Source organism: Pleurodeles waltl, chromosome 3_1 (genome assembly GCF_031143425.1).
Source record: "Pleurodeles waltl isolate 20211129_DDA chromosome 3_1, aPleWal1.hap1.20221129, whole genome shotgun sequence".
Classification (NCBI taxonomy): Eukaryota; Metazoa; Chordata; class Amphibia; order Caudata; family Salamandridae; genus Pleurodeles; species Pleurodeles waltl.
Window position 1 is genome coordinate 981,753,373 of NC_090440.1, and position 15,035 is coordinate 981,768,407.

Below are 15,035 nucleotides of genomic sequence, written 5' to 3' on the forward strand. Positions count from 1 at the left end.
GTCGCCATCGAGCTCTGCACTGAAACCTAAACAAAAGCCTTCCACTTTGATACTGAGCTGAATGCAATCGGCTTCGGCAACCATAGCTTCCACTTCTCACTCAGGACCGACTGTGCCAAAGTTGTGGGAGCAGGGGCAGGCAATCTTTTTGGTGCTGGGACAGTCAAGAGTGCATCCGCACCGAAAAGACTGAGGATACCTACAGCCTCTGAGTTGAGAACATCCCTGAGCCTGTCCTTCATAGGATGAAATGACCGCTCCACACCAAGCAGTCACAGCTGCATATCCAGCCACGAACAGGAGTTTTGGTTAAAGCGGTCATTGGTGCTCATGTCAAATGACACCTTTCTTTTGAAGAGGCTCTGGAACCATCTACGCCTCCAGCCAAATAAAGAAGATTGAACAAAGATTTGGTTGAGATTAATCCACCTTTACCTGTATATCCACTACCAGTCATGCCACCACTACCAGTCATGCCACCACTACCTACTCCTTCTCCACAATCTCAAGGTGACCCCTTGATAATGCCCCACAGTGCAGTCATTTCATGACACCAGGGATGACAGTGTGCCTTTTCATTCAGACACAGAGCCTTGGTCTTAATTTGATGTGGACACACACAGACACTGACAAGGAGGCCCACTCAGCTAGACTATCCCTACCAGATGAAACCACTTATTTTCAAGAAGTATTGGCAGGGCAGCCACATACTATCCGGTGCCCCTTTACACAGAGCCCATTGAAGACTTTATTTTTTTGATTTTCCCGAAACACTTGCTACATCATGTAAGTCCACACAATCTACCCATGCTTAAAGGCATGTAGAAGATTTTTCATGGCCCTGCTAGAGCACCAATTAACCCTCCACTGGTGGAGGGGAAAATATAAGGCTTCCCCATCTGATCCAATTTTTATCAAAGGTCTGATACTTGCCAACTCTTTAGTAGTATCTAATGCCAGGAAAAGTCCATTCACAAGCTGCTCCTGAAGCTCCACCTCCTGAAAGGAAAGGAGAGCAAGCTCATTGATGCTTCTGGCAGGTGTGTTGGTGCTCAGGTAGCCAATCACTAGAGTATTGCCAGTACACAAGGACTATATGCCAGATATGATCCTGCCCACTGGGCCGAAATGGAAGGGTTTTTCCAGTGCCTCCCAGAGGAGCACAGGAAGAGTCCAGGAAATTGTTAGGAACAATTAATATCTAACCATTCCATCTGTGGTGCTTTAGACTCAACTGACACAGCAGCAAGAGGGTAAAACACAAGTGTCCTTTTTTTATGCCAGCATGTGTGGCTACGCATTACCGGTTTTAAGCAGGAGGTACAGCAATCTTGAATGCACCACTTGGAACAAACACCTTTTTGGCCCAAAGGTAGATCAGGTGTTAAAACAGATGAAAAAGGACAATGAAGTGGCAAAATCCATTGGGGGATGTGGGGTGCTCCAACTGGCGTGGTGCTTTTGTATAAGACAGCCTCCACATCAGAAACTTCACTGTCCTACAGTAAGAGCCAACCCCACACATCCTCTCAGAGGATTTTACAAAGGTTCCTGTTGAGGGAACAACTACAAAGGTGGGAGAAGTACTCTCCCCTCTAAACTTTCACTGCCCACAAGAAGTGACTCGCTCCACCTTACCTCAGATTATCAAACACCTGTAGGAGGACACCTCCAGCTCTTACCAAAATTGATTAAAAAAAGAAAAAAAAAAGAAATCACAACAGATCAATGGTTGTTGGGTATTATCCAACATGGTTATTGGCTAGAGCTCAATTCCACACCTCCAAATGTTCTCTCTTCTCTCACGAACATGTCACTCTCCTCAAACTGGACGTTCAGGACTTATTGGCCAAAGGAGCGATAGAACCAGTTTCTCTACAACATCAGGGGACTGGGCTATGTTCACTATATTTTGTCCTACCCAAAAAGGATGGCTCCAGAAGACTTATGCTAGATCTCAGGCCTTTAAATCATTGTAGCATATCTGAACATTTTCACAGGGTCACACTTAAAGATGTGATCCCATTGCTGCAGCAGGGTGACTTTTTGTCAGCGTTGGATTTAAGAAGCCTACTTTCACATTCCTACACACCCAGACCATCGCAAATATCTCAGATCTAATGGCAGAACATCAACAATTCAAAGTGCTCCCCTTCGGGGTCATGTCAAAACAGCACCAAGTGATTTTAAAAAAATGACTGTTGTAGCAGCTCATCTGTGCTGGCAGAAAATTCATGTCTACCCATACCTATATGACTGGCTCATCAAAGCCAGCACTCAATGTTTACGCCATACTCCAACCACAATAGATTTGCTTTACCAACTAGGTTGCACAATCAATTTCCAAAAGTTACACCTAAATCCACCTAACTACCCAAATGCAGCAAGGATGCAGATTTTTCAAACACAGCTCTCACTTTTGCCCAGTCACAGTAAAATGTCACAAAATTTCCCGGAATTATGGCTTCCTTCATTGTAATCGTGCCACATTCCTGTTTTCATGTGTGCCCGTTGCAGGAATGTCTATCACACCAGTGGTCTCAGCACAGGGTCGCTTAAAGGATCTAGTGTTTGTGGACAGGGGCATATTTCACATTCTGCAGTGGTGGAACAAAACCAAACTTTTAAAGAGGTGTCCATTCCTGGACCATGTTCCACAGATCATTCTGACAATGGATGCCTCTCAGACACTGTGGGATGCTCAACTCCAGGACTCCACGGTCTTTGGGATCACACACATTGAATTGTAGGCATCAGTTATCCAGAGCTGCTGGCTGTTCACATAGCACTCAAAGCATTTGTAATTCATCTCACCAGCGAGGTAGTTCTCATACTCGTCGACAACATAACCTTGTATAATGTGCAATACTGGGGAGTTGGGGTGGGGGAGGGGGTTCACATTCACTAAGTTGTCTCGCCTTGAACAGACCATTGGCATTGGGCCACAACATCTGCCTGATAGCAGACCACCTACCAGGAACACACAGCAATATTGCTGACCTCAGGAGGCTGCGGGAACTCCACCCTGAGTTCTTCTACCCTACTTCCAAATTCTGATTTTCTAGACCTATTTGTAACAAACGCAAAATCCCCAAACTTCGCCTCCACGTTCCCACCCCCTCCGTCCAAGGGCAATGCTCTATGGTTGAACAGGTCAGGGATATTTGCCCACGCTTTTCCACCTCTCCCTTTCTTTCCGTATCTGGTTTGGAAACTCATGCAAACTTTTCTCACTCATTCTAGTGGCACCCACATGGGCCAGACAACCATGGTTCACCACTATCCGTGCCGCACAAGAAGCTTCCCCTCGACCTGGACCTTCTCACTCCAAGCTGCAGAGTCCTTGTTGGATACTTTGTTGCTGAGCACCTCCGCTACTTACAGGAGTCTGAGTCTTTCTAGAAGGCAGGCTTCCTGGGTTTCTTGAAGCTGTAGGACGTGTCTTTTTGTGCATAGTACATCTAGGCAGGCCAGAAGGGCTGGTACCGGGGTCAGCTGCTGCTTTTTTCCTTGTCTGCAGGGTCGACTTTCTTGTCCTTCTTTGTAGGTAGTTGTGATCTGAGTTAAAGGGTGCCACCTGAATATTCAATTTAGGGGTGTTACATGAAGTGGCAGGTGTTAGCCAATGGGATGACCACCTTTAGGGTGACTACACCCTTCTTATGACCACTTACGTTGGGAAGTGGTCATAACCCTAACCCTAGTGGCCTAATTCCTTCCAAACAAGATGGAAGCCATCTAGACATGTGGTGTTGGAGATGCTTGACCCAAAACGCAAACAGTACACGTTATGGGACAGTACATGAACTCAGCTAACAAAGGATGCCTAACCCCTCACCACCCCCTCTCGCTTGACCCCCTACTTTTATCTTTGATTTACTGTCTGTATAGTCCCCCTTTCCCTTTGTAGTAAGAGTGAATACACCAACTATATTGACATACCTGCACCCTCCAACTATTGTTGGCAATTTGTATGTTAGCTGATTTGTACATTTCGTAATAGACAACTTTGTTTAGCAATTCTTGCTGAATTACATACTGTATGAGCTGCTTAGGAGTTGTCGTAACCTGTACCGTAGTCTAAGTGACAAGATATGGATGTCAGTTACTGTTCATGCACCAATAATGCAATGAAATGTATGTATTTTTTTGTTTTGCACTTCATTTGTGTATGTGTTCAAGGTTAAAAACTTTCTGCCACAGTTTAGTGACTACATGGGCATTAGAGTGTTTACTAGACCTTTAGTAAGATGAGAGGACTATATCGATTAAAAAATTGGCGAGAGCATTTTGACTTCTAGATTCAGAAAATATTTATTATGCCGGAATTCTAAATATGACTATTAAAATGGTGCCCAGCGTTTTTTGGGATAGATTAAATGAGATGTGTAGCCCTGTGGTGCAAAAACTGTAACAATAGTAAGGAAATTGACCGTTTCAGATATTGTTAGTTGTGTAGTAAAACGGTGCTTTGTGCCTAGTGCCTGCATGGTTTGCTTTAAAGTACCTCAGTAGATTTGTATTCAGGGTAATACATTGAATATACTACAGCGCTTGGATACTGCGTGTAGTGGCAGTATGGCATGACATATTACCCAATGGCAAGCAGCACAGTGCTAGTTATAGTTGGGTCTGCTTTTCTATAGGAGACTGCTGTTTCGGTTTGCTCAAAACCCTAGCGCCGTTTGACAGATCATCACAAAACTTTCCAAAAATGATCCTTTTGTAGGCATTAGTTTCTACTTGAAAAAGTTTTGGGGTGATCAGTCCAGCATAGGCAGAGAAGGAGTAGGTGGGCTGTGTCTCAAAATGCAGAATCCCCATGTATTTTCCATAGACCTTATTGGAACATGCTACAGTGGAAAAACTACTGAACAGAATGACTTCAAATTTGGCATGATGCCAGATTTGGTATAGATCTGTACAGTAGTGTTTAAAAAAAAAAAAAAAGTTTTTAAACCCCTATGGCTATCTTGCTCCTGCAAGACTGAGCACTGATTGCCTGACCACAACATGACCAGAAATGTTGCGGGTGCATAACAACTCCAGGTACTTAATCCCCTGTCTTGAAAATGAGTAATAAAAAAAAAAGAGTAAGCACTGGGACTGCATTGCCTAGCAGACTTGTTTTTGTAGATAACATAGATGCTCCTCCATTAAACTGGCCGCTTTTCAAAAGTAAGAGTACCGTTGAGGTGTGTGTGGTGTGTGTTTTTGGTATGAGTGTGGGTATTGAACTGAAAGGTTCTTTTTACATCCATATATGATCTGTATAACTAGCAATAAAACAAATTTCACAAGTTGTGCAGGACTAAAAGGTGGCCATCAGGGGATATAGGAGGCTTTAATTTGGACCTTCATGGAAATGAAGGAGCAAAACATGGAGTACTTTTTGGGTCTGCCCTTTTTCTTGTGTCTCGCTTCTTTGAAAACGAGAGTTGGCAATGCCAGTGTGTCTGGGTTGTCTGGCTTGAAGTTTATTTGCATGTGCAAAAGAACTTGGCAACTATGTAAATGAGTGACCCAGTAATCCCGACAGGCCAGCCATAGTGTTGAAGTACACTCCTTTTCAGGTGGCTGTGTACATATTAGCCAAAATGTTGCTCTTACTAGACAACCAATGGAAGAAGTGAGCTGACCCATGCTGTGTAGCACAGTGCAGAAAAACAAAATTTTACTAACCTAGACCGTTGGAAGAAGCGGACTGACTGAAAGTCTTTGTAAAAGTAGGAACCCTATGTATAGATTTTTATTATTATTACATTAAAGCAGAGCTAGTTTCTACATTTGAGACCTCTAATATGCTGTTGCTTAGATGGGCTGGCCATCAAGACCATGCCTCGGTGAGGATTGTCAGTTATAATATTGCAAATGAAACTACTATATAAAAAAAAAAGTTCACACACTTGGTTCCAAAAGTCATGTCCTCCATTCTCTCAAAAATTACCCCATGCTGCAGTAGGCATATCCTAACCTTGGTTGTATTTTAACAATTTCCGTGTTCCATCAGTGGGTGTACTATTCTTCTCCTTTTTTATTTTTTTTATTTGTCTTTTCCTTAATCAAATGATTTGTGATCTTGAATGTAAGATGGTGTTCCCTTAATGTTTACCACCATTTTGTTTTCTGTTTTAGGGCGAGTCTTCTCTTGGGGCATGGGCACCAACTACCAGCTGGGGACCGGGGAGGAAGAGGATGTCTGGAGTCCAATTGAGATGATGGGGAAGCAGCTTGAAAACCGTGTGGTTCTGTCAGTGTCTAGTGGTGGACAACATACAGTCTTGCTAGTTCGAAACCAGGAAGAGCAGAGCTGATGGTTGCCTGCAATTCACAGGACTCTGGATAAAATCCCATTATCAATAAATTTGAATGGATGTAGCTTTCCTCTTGGATCAGTGGACTACAAATCTCAAAAGTGCTCGCTCCTACATAAAAAAAACAAAAACCTAATAATTAAACACATTGGCATGCCTGATAGGATCTTTATCAGGAATAGAATCTGCTCTATACTTTTGTCTCTGCTCTTTTGCTGTTGGTCATACTATTTTTTGAGGCTGTGTATGAGTAGGCAGTTTGATTTTATGCTTGCACAACAGTGAGACTCCTTTCACATTCGCTGCAATACCAGTTCATGCTGGCTAGTTGGCCATAGCTACATGGTGACACCCTGTCAAAGTAAATTTTTTGAGGTAGCTTAGTGAGCTTTGCAGAAGCCCTCTGGCTTTGTGGCTCTTGATTTTGTTCAAAAGCTTGTTCTGCCTGTGGACCGGCAAACACTTGACCAATGTTGTCTCATTGGCTAGTGTATTTTTTCTGTAAGTGGGGGGAATGGTCTGTGAGGAATGTTATCTTCAGAATTGCTACCTGATTTTCAAAAACTGGCCTTCGTAGTAGCTCAGGCAATAAATCTTGATTTATATTCTGATGCCACCCTATTCAGCTACCTCTCGCTTCCATTGTCCTTGCAGAGCATGGGAGAAATGACAGAAGAGGAATTGTCACACATTGGCCTCCATCTTCTATTTCTTAGTTTCTTAAATGCACAGCCTTTTTTAATTGGCCTTTTCCCTGCCAGTAAACCATACCATTGGAAAAAGCTATAATGAGTGGTCAGTTATGCCAATCAATTAAGATAAGTGGCCAATATTTGAAGTCATCCTTGACATGTTCGATACTTTGCACATCCCATTAGTTGGGCTGAATTGAAGGAGCCTCTGTGCTGCAGCTTTACAGTACCAAAAGTGAAGTTTAGTATTTCAGAATTTGTCTCCTTGATTCCTAAGTAGGGAGGATCCTCCTGCATTTAAATAATAATTGTGTGGGACTGAGTCTTAGACTGATCACCTTTGCAATCAAGGGAATGTGGTGTATGTGTTGCCTCTATTTTATCCACCTTGTACTCCCACACTCGCTGTCCCACGAGACTACCCCTCCCTTTCTGTCACTTACTTTAGGGTTTACCCATGGCAATGCTTATTAACATTCTGTACAATACAAACATTCAAAAGTTATTTTTTTAACAAATGTGTAAACTATTTTGAATGGGGATTTGCGGGGGGAGGCGGGGGAAGCTGGGAGTCTTTACCTTTTTAATAAACAAGCTTTTTTTGAAGCTCCTGATCTTAGTGTTTTTTTTTTTTTTTTACTGTTGTGTAAAATATCGCATCTTGTGTTGCATGCCTCTCAATTACCCTATCCGCACCCTCCCTCCATGTTGGTTTGCTTTCATTTGACAGAGGAACGATGTAGGCTGCTTAATGCTTTCTGAGGTCAATTAATACATGGAGAGAAAATTACCATCTGCTAAAAAGAGCATTGCTTTACCAAAGGTGGTCCTGATCTTCGAGGATTTTAGACTCCTGGGGTTATTACGGAACACTGGCCTAAGAGCATCTTTTGAGCTCAGAGGCAGTGAGGTTTACAATCTCTCTTCCTGTAATAAGTCCAGAAGGTGTTTTATGCAGCTTTAAAAGGCTTTCATAAAATTCCTCCTGATTTTGTTTGACAAGGTGGTCAGACAATGGTTACCCATCAGTACTAGTACTCTCTGCAAGTCCTAGACCTTTTAGTGTTGGTTTCTGATAAGAAGTAGGGGAATACTACTCTTGATTTGTCAGTCACGATGCATTGGTTGGGGTATCATTATGGGACTAGATACAGACTGTGTGTGTGTATTTGTTCGGTGGCATGTGTAGCTGCAGATACACATGCTGTGCATTATCCTGCCATCTAGTGTTGGGCTCGGAGTGTTACAAGTTGTTGTTCTTCGAAGAAGTCTTTTCGAGTCACGGGACCAAGTGACTCCTCCCTTTCAGCTCCATTGCGTATGGGCGTCGACTCCATCTTGGATTGTTTTCTTTTCGCCATTGGGTCCGGACGTGTTCCTCTTTGCTCTGCATTTCGAATCGGGAAAGTTAGCTAAAGTATCAAATTCGACAGTATTGTAATCGCTCGGTACTGGGTTCGTGTATCGGCACAGACATCAAGACTGCTTCGGCGGCCCTTCGGGGCTTCCAGGCTTCACCGAGGCCTGGTCGGCCCAACCACACCCGTCGTCTCAGACTAATAGACCGGACCCCCTTCCGCTTCTGTCCTAAATGCCCCGCAAAGTATCCTTATACAGACCAGCACTGGGTCTGTAACCTGTGTTTGTCACCCGAACACAGAGAGGATACTTGTGAAGCTTGCCGAGCATTTCGATCGAAAAAGACCTTGCGGGATAGACGTGCAAGAAGAGTGTAAATGGCATCGAAACCGAAAACAGCTCGACGTCCAAGAGGAGGAAAGTATCTCCATCCAAGAGACGGGCTCGGATGATTCCGAAAGTGAACGACCCTAGACGGTGCAACGAACCGTGAGTAAACGGAAAGGAAGGTGACCAAATATCGGCACCGAAAAAGGCCAAAGAGGTGCCGAAGACTTCCGACTCCGGTTGAGAATCCGGCACCGAACGATCTCTACACAGAGTGATCGAACAGAGTAAACCCCGAAAGATCTCCTCGGAACCGAAAAATACTTTAATTGCAGAAACTTCGGTACCGAAAAAAGCTGCTTCGGAGCCGAAAAGAAGCTCTTGTACAGAAGAGCAAGGACTTTCCAACCAACTCAAGGAAAGACATCGATTCGAGCAAGAGTTGGGTATGGAAGAAAACTTGACCATACACAAAGGAGGTTACATATCCAAAAAGAGACTAGAAAAATACAAACTTTACCTCCACTCAAATCAAAAAGGAAGCTTGCATTTCAGGAGACAGAAATGCAACCTAAGGCAAAAGGGGTTAGAGACAAATCCCCACCACCAATGTTCTCACCACAACTGTCCCCATCGCACTCACCACAACGGTCACCAGTGGGAACACCTATAATGCAGTCACCCACACATACTGGGATGACACAGGATGATGCTGATGCATGGGACTTATATGTTGCGCCAGTATCGGATAACAGTCCAGAATTTATCCCACAAAGCCGTCACCACCAGAAGACAGTACTGCATATATATGCAGGTACTATCCAGGGCAGCTACATTCCACAACGTAGCAATGCACACAGAGGAAGTGGAGGATGATTTCTCCAGTATTGGGGTATCTTTCATAGATTCACATGCTTGAATCATTCCCCGTCGTCGAAGTGGGAGTCCCACGGTATATAGAAAGCAATAAATAGAGATTTTTTTTTTTTTTTTTTTTTCAATTGAAGTCAATCGGAAAAAACATTCAATTGTACAACTATCAGCCTGATTGGCTGAAGTTTGGGCCTTTTCTAATCAGGCGAGACCACCCCTTTAGAATCCTCAGCACAGAGGCTCAGTCTCTCAGATTTTCTACTGCACGTCGTGTGTAAGGGAGTCTCCCTGAGCTCTGCTCAGTTTTCTTTCTCTTCAAGAGATAATCTTCAATTTTTCACTTTTGTTCTTACTGTAGTATTATTCCATCATGTCTACAGCAAGAAAAGGTTTATTTAGACCTTGTGGGACCTGTGGAAAGTTAAGACTTCACTGTGAGGACCCTCACAAGGAATGTATATACTGCCTCCATCCAGAGCATACAGTCAAAGACTGTAAGATCTGCAGGACCTTTCCCAACTAGACTCTGAGAGACAGAGAAGCCAGGCTCTTACTTTGGCTTCTGAAAAGAAAGGCCAGAGAAGCTTTTTCTGAGGAGGAGGACAGCGACACATCAGTGGCCTCAAAGAAGAGGAAGAGGTCTGGGGAGAGCTTCTCCCCCAAGAGCAGTAAGTCAGCCAAGAAGCTGCATGCATTTAAGGTCAGGCCGGAGGAACAAGCTTCAACATCCAAGGAAATGGGTGGTAAGGTTCGCTCAGAGCCATCTACACCTGCTTCCTCATCAAAGAAGCTCAAAAGACCTTCAAGTTCCCTACCACCGTCGACGTCCAGAAGATCCACACCATCGACGACACCGTCAACGAGCGCATCGTCGACGGCAGGCCTTCCTTCATCGACAAAAGCGACTGCCACGTTTACGGCTCCATCGTCGCCAATGATCGTTACCTCGTCTCCACTGTCATCTACGACGATAACGTCGGTGAGCTTGAAATACGGTCCATCGTCGGCTCACACCTTGAAGATTACAAAGAAACAGTTGACGGGTAAGAAGATGAGATCTTTACCGTTGACGCACTCATCGTAAATTCAGAAGTTCTTCGTCGATCTCACCGACTAAAATAGTGACGCCAACACACCCGTCGGCAGCAGCCCGGTCGACGTAAACCTTGTCGACGTTGGCACTGTCGATGGCAACTTCGTCAATGCTCACGGCACCGATAACGGCTCCACTGACGGCGCAGTCGACGCCTACACCGTCGACGAGAACACCATCGACGAGCGCTCCATCGACGGCTCAGTACCCTGATCCGATACCCAAACATTTTGGAGCATCTCCCTACCTGCCACAGAGAATTCTACCAATAAAGAGCAAGTCTTCTCTCTTACTTCCATCACATACATCACCCAGTAAAGTCACACCAGTACCTCCGCAACATCTCTTTGCTGACGAGGAGGATGACGATTATGTATATTCTGATGATGGTTTCTTCCCGGTGGTACGTGGTCCATCTGAACTACGCATTAAGTGTCAGGAGGAAGATGATGACCAGCCTTATTCGGACCAGCAGAATCAGTCACCTGCAACTTCAAGAGTAGCAGGAGCAGACAGTTCAGATGCCTGTCTCGTTGATAGCTAACCTACAGCAGATGATGCAGGATTATTATTCAAGATTTCTTCCACCTGGCTCTTCTACCCCGGTGCAACCTCCGCATACACCAGTGTCCACCCCTGCTAGACCATCTGAATTTCCTGATCCTACCACAGCCCCTTCATCTGGACAGGATATTGCTCCACCTTCATCTGAGGACGAGCAGGCAGAAGGTGAAATTCAGGACACTGACTCACTCATTCCAGAATGGGATGAATATCAAATTCAAACACCATCTCCTTCTACGCCACCGCCAGTGGACTCTCCACCGCAGGATATTGGTGGCTTTCATAGTGTGATGGAAAGAGCTGCAAAAAGATTCCAACTGCCAATAACATCAAAGCAGTCAGACTGTTTTCTTTATGACTTCAAGGAAGATACTAGGAAGTCTGTAAGGGCTATACCCATTGTTGACTTCATTTGGGAGGAGGGCCTTAAGGTCATGCAGACTCCATCCTCCATTCCCGCAGTCTTACCGAGACTTGAGAAGAAATATAAAGCACCGGACAATTCTCCAGCATGTCTGGTTAGTCACCCTAAACCAGATTCGGTCATATTGCAGTCAGCTCAGAGAAGGTCCAGAAATCCATCGGCATCTCTGACCCCCCAGACAAGGAAGGACGTCGATTGGATTTGATTGGGAAAAAGTTCTCAATGATGGCGGCCACTACAGTTAGAGCAGCAAATTCCCTAGCAATCCTAGGAAGGTACGACCGCTAGATGTGGTCTGATATGTCGCAGTTTATAGACCTGTTACCTGAAGAGAGTAGAGCAGAAGCGCGCAAGATTCTACAGGAGGGTGAAAAGATCTCTGCGGAAATCATAGACTGCGCCATAGACATCTCGTCTACAGGTTTTCGCCAGTTAGCCGGAGCGGCCGTACTCAGGCGCCAAGGGTGGCTGAAAGCTACTTCTTTTAGGCCGGAAGTCCAATTAAAGATCCTGGACATACCATATGATGGCGAGCTCTTGTTTGGCAAGCATGTGGATGATGCATTACAATCCATTAAAGCAGACACTGAGACAGCCAGATCTCTGGCAACATTGCAATACAAGAGACAGCCCTTTCGGGGAGCGAGAGGGAGAGGAACCTTTTCTTATAGAGGAGGCGCACATCAGTATCGCCAATACTTCTTTTATCAGGGACAGTTTCGTTCCACCTTTGGCCAGCAACAACCACATTCCTTTTGACAACAGTCATCCACGCATTTTAGGCAACAAGCGAGAGGAAAGTCGGCTTACAAGACCAAGGAGCCAACAAGAAAGCACTGACCTTCATCGGATGCCTGCACCCAGCCCCTATATCAACACTCTAATAGGGGGCAGAATTTCCAAGTTCCTCCACCAGTGGTCCAAAATTACTTCAGACAAATGGGTACTCAATATTGTCAACCGAGGGCATACACTAGAATTCAACCAACCAACCTCCCCCTCATGTACCACCAAGAGGTCCCCCGCCAGGCCATCTCAACGAACTTCTGGAACTGATTGCTATCTTAATGAAGAAGGGAGCAATTGAGATCGTACCAAGGAGCCAGAGGGGAACAGGTTTTTACTCTCTCTTCTTCCTTATACGGAAAAAGACAGACTGGAGACCTATTTTAGATCTTCGTTCTCTCTCAACAAATACCTCAAGAAGCAATCTTTTCGCATGATCTCCCTTCAAGACGTCCTGCGCCTACTCAACCGAGGGGACTTTATGACATCTTTAGATCTCCAGGACGCATATTTCCACATTCCCATTCACCGCAATCATCGGAAATTCTTACGATTTCAGGGTTGCAGGCACTCACTACCAGTTCAGAGTGTTGCCCTTTGGCCTCAGGTCGGCCCCAAGAGTATTCACCAAAGTTTTGGCACCGGTTGCAGTCCACCTCGGGCAACTAGGGATACAAGTGTTCCCGTATTTAGATGACTAGCTAATAACGAACAACATCAAAGGCTGCCAGGGACACGAAGACATGTCTATCTCTTTTCGTAACTCTAGGCTTGACAGTCAATTACCCCAAGTCTCATCTAGATCCTTCCCAGAACATCACCTTTCTAGGGGCCGTTTTGGACACAGTCCAGGCAAAAGCCTTTGCTTCACACGACAGACGAAAAACTTCGAGATTTAGCAGCACGTCTCAGCAAAAGAAGGTCTGCTTCTGTGCGGACTTACAAGTCTTTTCTGGGGATGCTTTCGTCTTGCATTCCATTGATAGAAAACGGTCGTCTGCACATGAGAACACTTCAACAGCAGTTAGACAATCAATGGAAACAAATAGAAGGTTCTTTCGACAATGTAATTCGGATAACCCCATCAGCAAAACAAGCTCTCAAATGGTGGAAGGATACGCCCCTCATCTCAGAAGGTCTCATTTCTGAAGGACAAGCCAGTGCACATTATAACAGATGCATCCCTAGAGGGATGGGGTGCTCATTTGCAGGATCTTTCAGTGAGAGGGAAATGGTCCCCTCAAGAGTCGACTCTTCACATAAACGTATTGGAGATAAGGGCGGTTTCCTTGGCACTCAAATCCTTCCTCACAAACATCAAGGGTTCTTCAGTCTTGATAAGAACAGACAATACCACAGTCATGCTTTACCTCAACAAACAGGGGGGCACAAGATCGCAAGCATTATCGCTAGAGACGCAGAAGCTGTGGCATTGGGTAATTCAACATCGGATATCCATCAGAGCAGAACATCTCCCGGGGATCACCAACACCTGGGCAGATGCCTTAAGCAGGACTCGAACCAGCTGCCACGAGTGGGAACTCAGTCAGTTCTCGACCGTCTCTTTCATCGTTGGGGCAAACCCAGTCTGGATCTGTTCGCGACCAGAGACAACAAGAAATGCCAACACTTCGCAAGCTGGCGACCGCAGAAGGGATCAAAGGGGAATGCGTTTTTGGTCAGATGGTCAGGGATTTATGCATACGCTTTTCCCCCGCTTCCACTCATCCCGAGACTTCTGCAGAAAATGAAGAGGGAACCATGCAGACTTCTATTGCTCCCAAATGGCCACCCCAGTTTTGGTTCACAGAGCTTCTATTACACTCGGAGCAGCCTCACATTCGACTGAAGACACTACTGGATTTGTTAACAACGAATCAGGGTCAGGACCGTCATCCCAACCCGACGTCTCTTCGTTTATCAGCCCGGCTCCTGAATTCTATGAATTTCGACGGCCTAGATATTCCTCCAGATTGCAGGGAGGTACTTGCCTGTGCCAGGGCTCAGTCTACAAACAGGACATATAAGTTCAAGTGGAAGAGGTTTTGCATATGGTGCTCAACTTCCATCGTTCATCCTCTAAGGTCCTCCCCTGAACAGATTCTGCCATATCTATTGCATTTAGCTAAATCCGGCCTTTCGCATTCGTCTCTTAGAGTGCACCTGGCTGCCATATCCCGTTTCCGACTAACGTCTCAGTCACCTTCTTTATGGTCATCCAGAATAATAAAACTATTTCTTAAGGGTTTGTTCAGGATGTTTCCGCTGATTCACCATCCTTCACCTCAGTGGCATTTGAATATTGTGCTCTCCCAGTTAATGAAGCATCCGTTTGAGCCCATTCAAAAGGTTGACCTCAAATTCATTTCTTTTAAAACAGCCCTCCTTCTGGCCTTGACGTCAGCGAAGAGGGTGAGCGATATCCAAGCCTTCACAATCTCTCCACCTTTCCTCCAATTCTAACCAGAGGTGGTCATTTTGAGAACTAATCCAAAATCTATACCGAAGGTTACATTGTCTTTTCATCTAAATGAGCCGGTGGTTCTGAGAATTTTTTCCAAATCCACAAACTGCAGCGGAGCGCGCATTACATTCTCTGGACA

At 45.0% G+C, this 15,035-nt stretch overlaps 1 protein-coding gene across 3 annotated transcripts in view; it reads left to right on the forward strand.

Annotated features, from left to right (window-relative positions):
- Positions 1-7,612, forward strand: part of RCC1 (regulator of chromosome condensation 1) — a 97,006-nt gene extending 89,394 nt beyond the window's left edge. For all 3 annotated transcript variants that reach the window (XM_069224109.1, XM_069224112.1, XM_069224111.1), the window contains one exon: positions 6,136-7,612. In XM_069224109.1, the coding sequence (XP_069080210.1) occupies positions 6,136-6,314 (179 nt within the window). In that variant the 3' untranslated portion in view covers positions 6,315-7,612. The remainder of the gene's footprint in view (positions 1-6,135) is intronic.
- Positions 7,613-15,035: the final 7,423 nt, after the last annotated feature.